General features: G+C 40.6%; 1 protein-coding gene across 2 annotated transcripts; it reads left to right on the forward strand.

Moving 5' to 3' along the window:
• Window positions 1-474: 474 nt before the first annotated feature.
• rufy2 (RUN and FYVE domain containing 2) lies at window positions 475-16,392 on the forward strand. Of its 2 annotated transcripts, none has more exons than XM_038992065.1 (18): window positions 475-609; window positions 3,997-4,170; window positions 6,341-6,458; window positions 7,750-7,851; window positions 8,129-8,252; window positions 8,605-8,669; window positions 8,975-9,040; window positions 9,423-9,492; window positions 9,592-9,693; window positions 9,829-9,945; window positions 10,206-10,373; window positions 11,823-11,920; window positions 13,147-13,266; window positions 13,407-13,536; window positions 13,669-13,763; window positions 14,078-14,126; window positions 14,413-14,493; window positions 14,677-16,392. In XM_038992065.1, exons 1-18 carry the CDS (start codon window positions 534-536, stop codon window positions 14,818-14,820), a joined length of 1,899 nt encoding a protein of 632 aa, XP_038847993.1. In that variant the 5' UTR covers window positions 475-533; the 3' UTR covers window positions 14,821-16,392. The 2 variants fall into 2 exon arrangements, with proteins under 2 accessions (XP_038847993.1, XP_038847991.1); XM_038992063.1 differs by lacking the exon at window positions 475-609 and adding an exon at window positions 1,113-1,603.

Here is a 16,392-nt window from a genome sequence, read left to right on the forward strand (position 1 = left end):
GAGGGTGCAGCAGGAAATTAGTCATATGATAGTTTAGCACTGACTGGCTAATCTGCAGGAGAACAGCAGAAACATGACGGACACTGTCAATGGACTCCACATAGTCCTGCTTCTGAAAATATAAGAAGGTTGTTCGAAGAACAGCAGTTATAATCGTATTGCTTTATAACAAACAAAATGATAATCTCCATGGGTTCATGAGTTGCTGTGTTATGATCCAGATTCAAAACTAAGGACCATAAAGAGCACATTATTATATATGTTGGTTTATGGCAAACTGACTGTCTGTATTCCCCTCAGTTGGCCCTCATGCACATAAATTAGATTTCCCCCTTTAATTCTGTAAATTTAACATTTAAAATATCCACAAATTCATAACCCTTATAATGTTGGTTTTGTATGAATGATAATTGCTGTTGGCAATCCTATTGTGTAGCACTTTGACTACTCTCCTTTCTTATCGCAGTACAAATATTGGTGTATCCAGGATCTTCTTCTATCCAGGATCTTCTTGGGCCGAAGTGATCTTCACTATGTATTCCCCTCAGAGTTTACATCGCTGGGGCATCACTCATTGTGAGAGCATGGAGCGACTTGCATACAGTCAAGGTAAACAAAAGCAGATAACCTATATTTTCCTCTCAATCACATGGTGGTTGGTACAAGACAATTGGCTACAACACAAACATTTTTTAGAGACACTGGAATCCTACTGAAAGGCTATATTGAATTATTTAAATTATCAATTTCAGATGATTTAACTTCACAGGGACATGCATCACGTTTATCTACTGACTTAATTTTTTAATTCATGAGTAAGATTATACATTTCTGTTAACTTGTTGACAAGAAATATACATGGCTGATCATCACTTCCATTTTCTGTAAACACTGTACAGAGCTAGGCTAGTAAAATATATATTTTACAAAAGTTTAATTAATCATATTTAACATTTTACTCAATTTAAAGAATTGATACATGTATATGTATAATCAACTGGAGTTCTTCCAGCCAGCGGTAGAGGGTAGCAGAATCCCAAGTATGGCACCCCATTACGTAGTGCTTTTGTTTTGTGAGCGTTTTTGACACCACCCTACGGACTTGAGGGATTCAGCTTCAGTAGGGTGTAAACAAATCTCTACACTACGCCGAATAAGGGATCATTTGTTATTGATGACTGTGAAAGCGGACTTCACTCGTAGAATGTAGACGAAATGTGTTGTACATTAAAGGGTTGGCATTGGATCATTTAGCAATGTTATCCCAAACATTTGTGCAACAATGGTCGCCAGGTGAATTGTCCATAACCTTATGATATTCCGACGATGGCGACACCTGCAGAGCAAGACCTTGCATTAGCTGAAGCAGAAAGCAACAAGGAGAAGTCTCAAGTATTTGGAATCCTTAGGTTACAGGAAGAAAAATCGGCCGGTGAAAAAGCTAGCACCACGTCCACGACCATGATGGCAGGGGATGGGAGATGGCAGGCGCCCATATTTGCCCTAGCCAGGAAAGCATCGGAGACCTTTTCAGGAAGCAGCAGTCATGTTCTGGCAAAGGTAGCGGAACCCACATCTTTTGTAAACGAATGGAGTGTCCCAGGTAATTTGGACTAATGTGTTCATCATGTTGTTTTTGATTTTTGCATAAATCAACAAAGCTGTCATGTCATCGTGTGCCTGCTCCCATGTTACAGTATCAAATGCATATGTCGGTCATTGTTGATTTAGTGCAACATACAATCAATTTAGCAGCATGCATATATTTTTCCGCTTGTGCATCAGAATCAAGTCATATTCATTCATTGACAATTTGGAGAAGGGTGTAATTGCGGCACGCAATCCGGGGCGTTCCTGCATGTGGGCATTCCTTTATCTGCAGGAACCCCTCTTTATACTTCTATTGGCAAATGTTTACGCGAGGACGCTGTACACTGGCGGGAGACTGAGCTGCTCCTGTACACTACTGTAGGTGCCGGTAATGCACCAAAACGCTGCTTTCTTGCAGTTCTGTTAACGACTGCGAAGCTAGCTAGTTAGGACTCCGGTACACAATAAGGGAAAGTCCAATGGGATGCTAGTGTGGGGGGGTTGGCACAATAGTGTGTGATAGCAGCCCGCAATATTGTTTAATTGTGATAACCTTCTGGTGTTAATGTGGTTTTTCTACAGACCAATAGCTGGTTCGAAACCACACCCCGCCCTATGAGCAAAAGACGTTGAAAAGACATTGAAAGGACTTATTTTCAAGGTCTCGTGCTCTCTGGTCGGGCTCATAACGTGATCCAGATGTGATGCTTGCTGCGTTACAATGGGTGATGCACGCTGCATCTCTTATGAAGTTGGAATTACTGGGCCTGTAATGCAACGATAGATCTCTCACACATGAAGTGTTGCGACAGAATGACAGCCTACTGACTACTCTGATCTGAAACAGAATAGCAACATGCTCAATGCCATCATTTGCCCAATTTACATTTTAGTCATTTAGCAGAGCTCTTATCCAGAGCGACATACATTTTCATACTTTTTTTTTGTACTAGTCCCCCGTGAGAATCAACCCACAACACAGGCGTTGCAAGCGCCATGCTCTACCATGTGTCTGAATATTTGCATAAATGTTATCCTATTGTCAGTGGCTCGCTCTGTCAACATGGGGAGAGTGCTGATTGATTGGGGATACGTTATTGTGCAGGGGTCTTTAATCTTATCTTGCCCAGGGACCCCCTCCCAGGCAAACCGGCGACCCAAGGACTCTCATCATACGTTAGCAAAACAATTAATTAACATGTCTTATCATGTGAATGACAATGGCAAGGAGAAGTACTCAATATTTTTAAGTAAATAGATTTGGTAGATCGTTTTTTATTATTTTGACCACCCCACATTATAATTGGAAGAGGAAGTGTAAATTCTAACATACCTTTCTAGCTAATAGGCTAACTCCAAACACAGTTTCGCTAAGAGCAACTGGTTAAACAAAGGTTAGCAAAAATGTTATGTCCAATTCCAGAAAGCTTACCAGCAGCCAGCGGCATTTATCGCAATGGTAGCCTGTTTGCGAGTGCTGTCAGATACTCCAGTGAGTATAATTTGCTCAATATTAGGAGTTTAAAAATAAAGCTGACATCATTAGAAAGATATTCTACTGTTGGTATGTTAATAAAAATACAAGTATTCTATTGTTGCGAGCGATAAAAACATCGGGGGGATACTGCATACCCCTGTTATAGAGCACCAGTCCATCACTGAGGCCTAGACTCTGAAACTGTAGGCCTGCTGCCATATCTTGCTGGCCTTTCAAAAACGCAGAAGATACTGCCCAAAGCATGGGTGGCGCAGCGGTCTAAGGCACTGCATATCAGTGCAAGAGGCGTCACTACAGTCCCTGGTTCGAATCCAGGCTGTATCACATCCGGCCATGATTGGGAGTCCCATAGGGCGGTGCAATTGGCCCAGCGTTGTCCGGGTTTGGCCGGGGTAGGCCAAATAAATAAGAATTTGTTCTTAACTTACTTGCCTAGTTAAATCAAATTTTAAAAATCCATAGAATTACATATTAGAACTCATATTAGAAACGTAAGAAGTAATTTAATAGGATTTCTGTGGACCCATCCATCTACTGCATATTTCCAGCTAGAGGCCAGTGCAAAACTGTTTCTGATCAATGTTTTTCTTCTGGTTTGATCAGAAGTGGTGATGAAACACTCATTACATATATAGTTGATCAGAAAAGGTTATTTATTGGCCAAGATGAAATCCAATTTCGTGCCTACATACAGTATCATGTCTGTACAACACGTTGTAGGGAATTATGAAATGTGAGATGTATCCGTTTGTTGAAATACTGTAAGATGGGCACTATAGATGTCAATATCTGCTGTAAGTATGTGTGCACTACTATGAAAAACATAATGGCATGGCTCTTTGTTGACATACTATAGGTAGTTTGAATTGACCACTCCCTATTATGGGTCTGTTCCCTTCCCTCTCTAGCTCTGCGGGACCCTATGTCGATGGAGAGAACTAACCTGCTGAACATGGCCAAGCTCAGCATCAAAGGCCTGATCGAGTCGGCCCTCAGTTTTGGACGCACCCTGGACTCCGACTACCCTCCACTCCAGCAGTTCTTTGTTGTCATGGAGCACTGCCTCAAACATGGCCTCAAAGGTATTCACTCACTCATCGTTACGATGGTGCAGAACTAGTTGAATCCTATTCATAATGGTGACAGTATCAGCTTATGGACACGTTTTCATTGCATAATAATTTATGTTTGTTACATAATGAATACATACAGCTATCTATGCACACACACACAATCGCACACACAGCTAGCCACACACACACACATATAATTACACACACACATACAGTGGGGAGAACAAGTATTTGATACACTGCCGATTTTGCAGGTTTACCTACTTACAAAGCATGTAGAGGTCTGTAATTTTTATCATAGATACACTTCAACTGTGAGAGACGGAATCTAAAACAAAAATCCAGAAAATCACATTGTATGATTTTTAAGTAATTCATTTGCATTTTATTGCATGACATAAGTATTTGATACATCAGAAAAGCAGAACTTAATATTTGGTACAGAAACCTTTGTTTGCAATTGCAGAGATCATACGTTTCCTGTAGTTCTTGACCAGGTTTGCACACACTGCAGCAGGGATTATGGCCCACTCCTCCATACAGACCTTCTCCAGATCCTTTAGGTTTCGGGGCTGTCGCTGGGCAATACAGAATTTCAGCTCCTTCCAAAGATTTTCTATTGGGTTCAGGTCTGGAGACTGGCTAGGCCACTCCAGGACCTTGAGATGCTTCTTACGGAGCCACTCCTTAGTTGCCCTGGCTGTGTGTTTTGGGTCGTTGTCATGCTGGAAGACCCAGCCACAACCCATCTTCAATGCTCTTACTGAGGGAAGGAGGTTGTTGGCCAAGATATCGCGATACATGGCCCCATCCATCCTCCCCTCAATACGTTGCAGTCGTCCTGTCCCCTTTGCAGAAAAGCATCCCCAAAGAATGATGTTTCCACCTCTATGCTTCACGGTTGGGATGGTGTTCTTGGGGTTGTACTCATCCTTCTTCCTCCAAACACGGCGAGTGGAGTTTAGACCAAAAAGCTCTATTTTTGTCTCATCAGACCACATGACCTTCTCCCATTCCTCCTCTGGATCATCCAGATGGTCATTGGCAACTTCAGACGGGCCTGGACATGCGCTGGCTTGAGCAGGGGGATCTTGCGTGCGCTACAGGATTTTAATCCATGACGGCGTAGTGTGTTACTAATGGTTTTCTTTGAGACTGTGGTCCCAGCTCTCTTCAGGTCATTGACCAGGTCCTGCCGTGTAGTTCTGGGCTGATCCCTCACCTTCCTCATGATCATTGATGCCCCACGAGGTGAGATCTTGCATGGAGCCCCAGACCGAGGGTGATTGACCGTCATCTTCAACTTCTTCCATTTTCTAATAATTGCGCCAACAGTTGTTGCCTTCTCACCAAGCTGCTTGCCTATTGTCCTGTAGCCCATCCCAGCCTTGTGCAGGTCTACAATTTTATCCCTGATGTCCTTACACAGCTCTCTGGTCTTGGCCATTGTGGAGAGGTTGGAGTCTGTTTGATTGAGTGTGTGGACAGGTGTCTTTTATACAGGTAACGAGTTCAAACAGGTGCAGTTAATACAGGTAATGAGTGGAGAATAGGAGGGCTTCTTAAAGAAAAACTACCAGGTCTGTGAGAGCCTGAATTCTTACTGGTTGGTAGGTGATCAAATACTTATGTCATGCAATAAAATGCAAATGAATTACTTAAAAATCATACAATGTGATTTTCTGGATTTTTGTTTTAGATTCCGTCTCTCACAGTTGAAGTGTACCTATGATAAAAATTACAGACCTCTACATGCTTTGTAAGTAGGAAAACCTGCAAAATCGGCAGTGTATCAAATACTTGTTCTCCCCACTGTACATATAATCACACACACACACACACACACACACACACACACACACACACACACACACACACACACACACACACACACACACACACACACATATGCATAATCACACACACACACATTATCACACACAGCTAGCTACACACACACATTCATTCATACATAATCACACACACATACTCACACGCAGCTAACAACTGCATAATCCCCAATGCCAGCCCTTGGCGGGACATGCTGGATATACAAATATGCAATCTCCCCTTTCCCATACATTATTTGATAGTTAAGGTTGCAAAGACACAATTTCTCGACAGTGTTGTGTAACATTACCCATGGCATAAGGATCAATGTTTGTTTTTGCAACCCTAGTGAAGAAGTCCTTTCTTGGATACAACAAGTCACTGTGGGGTCCTCTGGAGATGGTGGAGAAGTTGTGTCCTGAGGCAGGAGAGATTGCAGCCAGCGTCAGGGACCTACCAGGACTAAAGTACACACACACACACACTTTTTGATTAAGGGCTTGATTCAATCTGCTTCACCGAAGTTCAGCACTATAGCGTGTTTGAAATGTAAAGGTAATTTCTGATTGAACCGACAGATGCAGCATTTAATGTGAATGCAGTCGCCGCTGACGCGGGAACACTGAATTTAAATGTCAATTGTGCTACAACGCTGATCTTCAGCTCTACGGATTGAATTGAGCCCTACAAAGCCTTTATTCTCTTGCCATTTCGTTGGGAATAGTTAACATGACAAACAAAGGTCAAAGCATTACGGCATGGTGTCAGCCTTGATCTTTACGCCCTGATGATGGCTGACACCATGCCGCAACGCGTTGGCCTTTGTTTGACATGTTTTTGTAAGCCCACAATACATTTTTTAACTACGTGGTTTACCCATTTGAGTGCACCAGCACTTTGTTATTTCTCAGACATTTCTGTTTTATGACCTTTGTTCAGATCAAATCAAAATATATTTGTCACATGAGCTGATCACAACAGGTGTAGACCGTGAAATGCTTACTTAAAAGCCCTTAACCAACAATGCAGTTTTCAGAAAAGAGTTAAGAAAATATTTACTAAATAAACTAAAGTTTAAAAAAAAGTAACACAATAACTAGGCTATATACAGGGGGTACCGGTACCGAGTCAATGTGCGGGGGTACAGGTTAGTCGAGGTAATTTGTACATGTAGGTAGGGGTAAAGTGAATATGCATAGATAATAAACAGATGTCGGTTTTGTTTACATTTGTAGGCCATAAAAGCCACTACTGTTCACTGCAAGCTGAAAGTGTACTAAAAGTGGACTCCTCTGCTTACTGATATAATAAAGAGAAAATTTGAGTCAGAACAGGGAAGTGTCAATGTATTGTTGTACTTTCACATTGTTTTCTGTTCAGTTGTGGGGGTTTTTATGACTGAAACTCTGGAGCAGCAGAATTGTACCTCGGATTGCAAAGGGAACACCATAGAAATAAAGGGAAAGACATCTATTTTATAACCTTGGAAAGCAAGCAGATACATTTTCCTCTGAGTGTGCTATAAAGTTGATGACACAGCCGTGCTGTTAAACATTGTGGAAACAACTTGCATGTCGATCACAAATCATGCACGCCACATCTAATATCCACACACATAGATGCAGTGTTTGGATATTTTAAAGACACAGCCCCCCCCCCCCTCCCCATGGGCCTCTTCACTTGGAATGTAAATAGGGGTATAATATATGACTATGGATTGTTGGACTAATAGTTGCAGTTTGTGCTCTGTTGTTGTAGGACTCCACTGGGCAGAGCTCGGGCCTGGCTGCGTCTGGCCCTAATGCAGAAGAGGCTGGCTGATTACCTCCGCCTTCTGATCACCAGAAAGGACCTGCTGAGGTACTGGAAGTACCCCCAGTCTCAATTCACTCACACTGTTTTTCTCACACACTGTTTCACCTCCAATCAAACCCCTTGGGCAGGAAGACAGGGGAGGCTCCTCAGTGGTGGTTCACCATCTGCCTCTCAGCAGGCTAGACTCTAATACCTTCAGATGGGTAAAGGAGGTGTCAAAGTCTCATGCCATTTTCTATAAAGATATACTGTTAGAATAAACAGTAATTATATTTGTTTTCACAATTTAATGTGAAATATGTTTCTTTGTGTGTACCCACAGTGATTTCTATGATAACTCTGCTGTGATGGTAGAGGAGGAGGGTGCTGTCATCGTTGGCCTGCTGGTGGGACTCAATGTGATCGATGCCAACCTGTGTGTCAAGGGCGAGGACCTGGATACACAGGTGAGTCAACGCCCCTCACTTCAGGCATTGTTCAAAAATTCCCCATTGACAGCCTTTAAATTAGGCAAGTGAGAGGACACTGTTATTCAGGGTCCTACTTGATGACACAGGATTGGTGTTCCTTTCACCTCATGGAGATTACTCATCTCATCCCAACAAACTAGTATCTGGAAGAACTGTCACAGTACAAACATTGTGCAAACTGTTCAGCTGCGCTTCTAATCTGCTCAGATTGTAGTAGTGGACATTTTATAGGCTAATTATCTCTGTCCAACTTGAGAAGGAATAAACTGGTCACAGCCTATGCAGACATTTCTAAATAATGGTGTATGTGACATTTAACATTTCTTAGGTTGGGGTCATTGACTTCTCAATGTACTTGAAAAATGACATTGATGACTACAGAAGTGGAGAAAGGTGAAGTTGATACTCTTGTTACCTTAATGCAGTGGTATTCAAATTTTTCAATGGGGACTTCATTTTTCCCATGCAGAATTTCTGGGGACCCTGCCCCAAATCTAAAGACACAACCTTAAAGTGTGTGTATATATATCTCTCTCAATCACTGCTTTAATGAGATGGAATATACCCATTAAAACATCTACTACTATACATTATTTGTCTTGGATAAGCTGAGAAGGATAATAGTATGCTTGAAATGTTTGAACATAAATGTTGACTAATTTATAGATTTTCTCTTCCATGATTTGTTTCCCCAATAGAAATGGTCAAATAGCAGCCATCCTAGACCAGAAGAACTATGTTGAAGAATTAAATAGACAGCTTAAGTAAGTCTTTTTCTTTTTCTTTACCATACTGTATCATTTTTGGGGGGGAAAATTGGTGTGATAATTGCTCAACCATGTGTTTCAGCTCTTATTTAGGCCAAGTCATTGACACTGGTTATGCAAGTACAGATGTCTCTTCTGTTGTATTGTCTTACGTTCATTGCACAACCTCAACCACTACAGAACTCAAGCTCACTAGTTCAACGGCAGGAAATTTAATTGTAAAAGACAATGAAAGGACTGCTCAGGTTCTTTTGTGAGGACTTTTAAGTCTGATTGAACATGCAGTAGACTCATTTGAAGCAGTGTGTTTCTTCAAATGTCTGTTGGGAGAGACTAAATATGAAATGGCACTAAATTAGCACTTGTTTCTTTGACACAGTTCTTCAGTACACGGCTTACAAGGGAGGGTCAATAACTTGGAGAAATCAAACTCTAAACTCATTGAGGAGGTATGGCATTCTCTCTTATTAGTACTGTACTAACATTCTGAAGCATTTACCATTTTATACATCTGATTTGGTGTTCATTTGAACCTCTTTTCATTGTAGCTGGCGATTGCAAAAAATAACATAATCAAACTGCAAGAGGAGAACCATCAGCTTAGAAATGAGAACACTATTATTCTCATAAAAGCTCAGCAGCAACTTGAGGTTTGCCTTTTACAATGTCCTGCTCTCTGTCTTGGTCAGTCAGACTTCAACATGTTCCTCATTTGTTGTGTTTGTGGTCTAAGGACATGTGGGTCTGGTCTAATCCACTAATGTCTCCTTTTGTGTCACTGTCAGGTGACCCAGGTTGACGTGGATGTGGAGCTGGACACCTATAAGCAGTCGAGGCAGGGCCTTGACGAGATGTACAACGAGGCCAGGAGACAGCTCAGGGAGGAGTGTCAACTACGCCAGGTCAGTTGTCATCCAGTTGTTTCCCCATACTTTTTCTAAGGGGGCACAGGCTGAGGGAAGAGCTACAGTAGAAAGTGGAGCCTGCCTCACCTATACAATAGAGGCAACACTGCCAATGTAAGCCAACTCAGAATTCTGAAATGGTCATCTTTGCTTGCAAGGTGCAGTCAGTAGCATTGTCTGTGTAAGGAAGGTCAGTGGTTTACAGTTAAGCAGGATTTGGGGTGACCGACAGCTGCTGTCCTTGTGCCCCACTGTAGGATGTGGAAAATGAGTTGGTGATACAGGTGAGCATGAAGCAGGAGATGGATCTGGCCATGAAACTGTTGGAGAAGGACATTCACGAAAAACAGGACACACTGATCGGCCTGCGCCACCAGCTGGATGAAGTCAAGGCCATCAATGTGGAAATGTACACAAAAATGCAGGTACAGTGGAGCTTTTTGTATGGCACATTTTGCTGGTGCTTTTGTGAATAGAGTAGGCTATATTGTTTGTTACAGTGCCTTCAGAAAGTATCCATACCCCTTGACTTATTCCACACAATACCCCATAATGAAAAAGTGAACATGTTTTTAGAAATGTTAGCAAATTTATTGAAAATTAAATACAGAAATATCTAATTTACATAAGTATTCACACCACTGACTCAATACTTTTATAGAAGCACCTTTGGCAGTGATTACGTCTGTGAGTCTTTCTGGGTAAGTCTCTAAGAGATTTCCACACCTGGATTGTGCAACATTTGCCCATTTATTATTTTCATAATTCTTCAAGCTCTGTCTAATTAGTTGTTTATCATAGCTAGACAACCATTTTCAGCTCTTGCCGTAGATTTAAGTCAAAACTGTAACTCGGCCACTCTGGAAAATTCATTGTCTTCATGGTAAGGAACTTCGGGGTAAATTTGGCCTTAGGTTATTGTCCTGCTGAAAGGTGAATCCCAGTGTGCTGGAAAGCTGAACCAGCTTTTCCTCTAGAATTCTGCCTGTGCTTAACTCCATTCTGTTTCATTTTTTATCCTGGAAAAACTCCCCAATCCTTAACGGTTACAAGCATACCCATAACATTTACATTTACATTTAAGTCATTTAGCAGACGCTCTTATCCAGAGCGACTTACAAATTGGAAAGTTCATGATGCAGCCACCACTATGGTTGAAAATATATAACTCAGTAATGTGTTATATTGTATTTGCCCCAAACATAACACTTTATATTCAGAAGAAAAATTATTGCTTTGCCACATTTTTTGCAGTATTACTTTAGTGCCTTGTTGCAAACAGGATGTATATTTTTGAATATTTTTATTCTATACAGGCTTTCTTCTTTTCACTCTGTCAATTAGGTTAGTATTGTGGAGTAACTACGTTGTTGATCCATCCACAGTTTTCTCCTATTGTAGCCATTAAACTCTGTAACCATTTTAAAGTTACCATTGGCTTCATGGTAAAATCCCTGAGTGGATTCCTTCCTCTCCGGCAACTGAGCTAGGAAGGACGCATGTATATTTGTAGTGGCTGGGTGTATTGATACACCATGCAAAGTGTAATTAACAACTTCACCATGCTCAAAGGGATATTCAATGTCTGCTTTTTTTATTTTTACCCATTTACTAATAGGTAACAAGCAATATTGACTCAAGACATTTCAGCGTTTCATTTTTAATTAATTTGTTAAATAGATTACAAATTAAAAACATATTCAACTTTGACATGGGGTATTGTGTGTAAGCCAGTGACAGATCTCAATTTAATACATTTAAAATTCAGGCTGTAACACAACAAAATGTGGAAAATGTCAAGGGGTGGAATACTTTCAGGTTATTATTTTACAGTGACTATACTGATCTGAGGGCTTTCTTGTGTTGTCAACCAGACTTCTGATGATGGCATGAAACAGAAGAACGACATGATCACTCGTTTGGAGGAGAAGACCAATCAAATCACAGCAACCATGAAACAGCTGGAGCAAAGGTAAGGGTGTTGACTTAAAGATCCTCTTAAATCATTTGCAATTAATATTTAAGGCCCGGTTTCCCAGATTAAGCCTAGCCCTGAACTAAAAAGTGCTTTCAGTGGAGATGAAATGCTTAATCTGTGTGCAGGAAACCGGGCCATAATGTGGCATGCAAAGTATTTCCTCTTTTTGCATGTAGGTGTATTTTTATAAATATATGTTTCACCGTATCAATCATTTGGAGCATTGACTTGGCTGTAGTCTGGTTGTGTTAAGATGCGACCATAGCTTCGTCACGTCTCAGTCAACACGGACCATCCTTCCCTTTGTCTTCCTTTGGTTTGCCATCTTCTTTGTGACATCTTTATGAGAATGCTTTGCTTAACAATTTCTTAAGGTTTTTGGTAAAATGGAGGTTCACTGATATTGACATCCTCTTTCCCTTTTTGCTTTCCTTCTTGCCTTTATTTCTTCCATCTTTTACCCTCATACTTTTAATTTCTACATCGATACACCTCTTTCTATCATCCTGTACCCCCCCCCCCCCCCCCCCCCCATACCTACTTGATCTCAATAGTGATAAAGATTTGCTGAGCCAGACACGCACACTCGCCATGTCATTTGTAAAATGTGCCAGCACAGACACTGAGAACCAATATAAGCTTGTTAAAGACATCTCTTTCTGAGCTTTTAAACACAACCACTAACTCTCAGCAAACACTAGGCAGGGGATTTGTTCATATGCAGTATCGTAAAGTAACAGTTCATTGGTTTTTGTATCAGTCTAATGTTAAGATAAGCTTCTTTCACAAAAGGAAGTTTTGTAGTGCATCCCATTATTGTTGCACTGTAATAACTAATACACTCAAACATATCTGTAAGAGCAAATACTATACTCATTATAGCCAATAAAAAAGTATAACAATTGTTTATCACATGAAACAATAAAGTTAAATGTTTTGAAATTGTGGTCGTGGAATGATGAAATCATTGGCAGCACCATTATGTTTGTCTTTGAGTGTAGTGAACACACCATCTTTAGCCCCATGAGTGTGTTCATGGAAATGTTAAACTGGCCTGCCACTGCCTGGCCATCTTCCCTCCAAAGGGGCCTGCCTGCCTGTAGGTGTTTGGTCTCCCCTTTTTCTTCTGCCAGTTTGTCCCATTGCATCCCAACCCCCTGTACCCCCTTTTCTTTGTGATTGGAGCCTCAGTTTTACCCAGTTGGTTTGAATTACACCAGATTACAAGAGGCAGAGCGGGACCGCTGGACTGCAGAAGATGGAGCTCGCAAATTCAAGCATGACTTTGCCAACAAAGCCGACAGCCTCCAAAAGCAGATAGCCCAGAGAGAGAAGCAAATGTAAGTACACATACATACTGTATATTTACAGTAGCTCTTAGCACTTATTCCTATATACAATAAATATATTGTTTCTGCACCAAAATTAAGATTAAGGGATAGTAATCTGGCTGTAATCCAGGATTTTGTTCCTGTTGTAGGCTGCAGCTGGAGACAGACCTAAAGATTGAGAAGGAGTGGCGGCAAACCTTACAGAACGACCTGGAGAGGGAACGAGACATCGTCGCCCAGCTCAGTGCTGAAGCCCAGCAAATAAATGGACTTAAAAAGGTTTGAGGGTTCCTCGTGGGGTTTATTGTGGCATTAAGAAGTATTATGTTCAACATATTTTCTGTTGCGTCACAGGTGTAGAGTATATTTATACACACGGTGGATTGATGTATTTGACATGTTTTTCTCCAGGAGTTCCACAGGCTGCAGGATGAGAACAGCCAGCTGAAGGGGATTTGTGAAGAACAGGAGCAGGCCCTGGAGGAGCTAGGCTGCAAACTCAGCGAGTACTTGTCTATTTTAAACTCATTTGATGTACGTTTTTATCTAACACTGTCTCTTTCAAATAGGAATTCGGCCTCTTACCCACATCAATTACAGCAATCTCATCGTACCTTTTAAGATAAAAGTGGAAAGGCTGTATCAGAAGCAACATTATTTTATGTTGTGGAGGGGCTATAATCACATACATGATCCCCTTTCATTCCTCCTTGCCTTTAGTTAGTGCTCTTACTGTTTTAAAGTTCCCGTTAAGATTTTTTTTAATGAATAATATGAGACATGAATTCATTTAACTGATGCCTGGCTTTTCTTAATCCAGATCAAAACTTAAAATCGAAGACATAAAAGAGGCAAATAAAGCTCTTCAGGTAAGTGTCTTGAGTTCTACATCATTGTTCAAATTAAAGTTCAATCCAATCAGTACATTTTTTGATGAAAACAACTTAATTGAAATGTCTGAATTTATTTTACTTTTAGATTGTGTGTATTGTATTGCTAGATATTGCTGCACTGTTTGAGCGAGAAACATAAGTATTTCGCTGCACCTGTGATAACATCTGCAAAACTTTTATTTAATTGGAACTGAACTACCAACAAGCATGTTGAAATTTGAGAGTGCTGTTCCATGAGTGCCCGATGTAACAAATATTCCAGGGAGGGCAGGTCTGGCTGAAGGACAAAGATGCTACCCACTGTAAACTTTGTGAAAAGGAGTTCTCCATCTCTAGGAGAAAGGTTAGGATGAACTCATTACATTTTTCATGTGAAATTAATTGGGACAATGCTGAACCAGCAATCAACACAAAAAGGTGTGACATTAACAAGAATAGCAACTATGCAAACCATAACCCACCTTCTCCTTGGGGTGTACTTCTTGCCTAGATAAGCTGAGGTGTTTTCCATGTCTCATTTCTCTAGCACCACTGTAGAAACTGTGGGGAGATCTTCTGCAATGCATGCTCTGACAACGAGCTGCCCCTCCCTGCATCACCAAAACCAGTGAGGGTCTGTGATACGTGCCACGCCCTTCTCCTCCAACGCTGCTCCTCCAATGCCACGTGAGATGCCCCCCTTCAGGCCCAGCCGCAGCTTTAACTCAATCCCGCAGCTCAGACTACCAGGAAACCTCTGAGCTCGTGTGACTTATCAGGTGTCAAGTGTGTACATTCTACAAGGTATATCGCTTTGTGTAGCATGAGATTTGAGATGTTATATCTGTGACACTAAGGTTCTTGTGATAAATGTCAACATTTCCTTACAATAGATAAACCATTTGGGCAGCTGAGCATATCATTCCAAATCTGCAGTAAGAATATCTTGATGAGACAATTTTAAAGTATGTTTCTCTGTGTGATACAGTGGCTGAGCCTGATGTGATAAGGACTGGAGTCATATTTTTGTTTTGAGTCATGTTATTTCACTTGAACGGTCTTAAAGGATGAGTACATTTTTTTGTTGTTGACCAAATCTCTTTTTTATTTACATTTGTGTGCTTTCTCATTCCCATTATGGTGAGAACCTGGGAATGCTTGAACACGGAAAGTATCACTCGAGTTTAACAAAATGGAATAACATTGCGGATAAAGTTTGTAATGACACTTTTGTGTACAACATCTAAAGAAATGCATCACTATACTGAGTGTTGTCATTTCTAAAAAAAATATATGTTTTTTGGAGCTGTTTTATGTGCCCCTGCAACTGTAGAAAGAGCATGAGGAAGTATCTTGCTGGTGGGATTTCTCAAAACCAAGTGAAATCGCAAAAGTGGCTGGACACCTCTATAGCATGCTATTTACAAAAAGAGATTTGGTTAAACAAAGTGAACTTCTCCTTTAACTGATGTAATTCACATGTGCCTCTAATAAGCCAAAATACTAAATGAGTACCTTTCACAGACTTGTTTCTGCATGGTAGAATGCAGGCACATTTCAGAAGTATGTTTACCAAAAGCACTAATGTTCCCGATACTGCTTTGTGACGAAGAAGCAGAAACTACATGAAACAGCGCAGCAAATATATGTTGTACTTTTGATTAAGTATGCTTAATAAATTATTACCTTAAGTATTCAAATACTGTAGCTAGCTAACAATTAAGTTTGGAAACATGCCAATCTTGTATTTCTTTTCAGAGACTAATTTTTTTTGCACATTTTATTCAAATATTTGTCAGGCAAGTTAAAAAACTTGGATCACAAAGTGGCAAGGAATTTGAGATGCACGAATTCTTGTAACCACTTATACACTTGCTGGATTTTGTTTTGTATTCAATCAGCAAAGCAATGTTTACAATATATAATTTTCCAAAACTGGAATTAATACTTTATTACAAATGGATGTGCTACATCTCACATAGATGATCAAAACATGCTGTGTGCAGTATGGTAGCATCATCAGGGATCTTAAACATTTACAAATATGTAACATATACGAATTGCAGGATTTTTTCCCCCTTCATATTTTTGCAGGACATAAAATATGAAATGGATGTAGTACACAATAGCGGACATGAATAAAGATGGCGTCCCCCATCTACTTACAGAACCCTCAAAGTATTCATACCCATTTTAGTCATTTAGCAGACGCTCTTATCCAGAACGATTTACAGTAGCGAATGCATACATTTTCATATTTGTT

This window comes from Salvelinus namaycush, chromosome 4, assembly GCF_016432855.1.
Source record: "Salvelinus namaycush isolate Seneca chromosome 4, SaNama_1.0, whole genome shotgun sequence".
NCBI classification, from domain to species: Eukaryota; Metazoa; Chordata; class Actinopteri; order Salmoniformes; family Salmonidae; genus Salvelinus; species Salvelinus namaycush.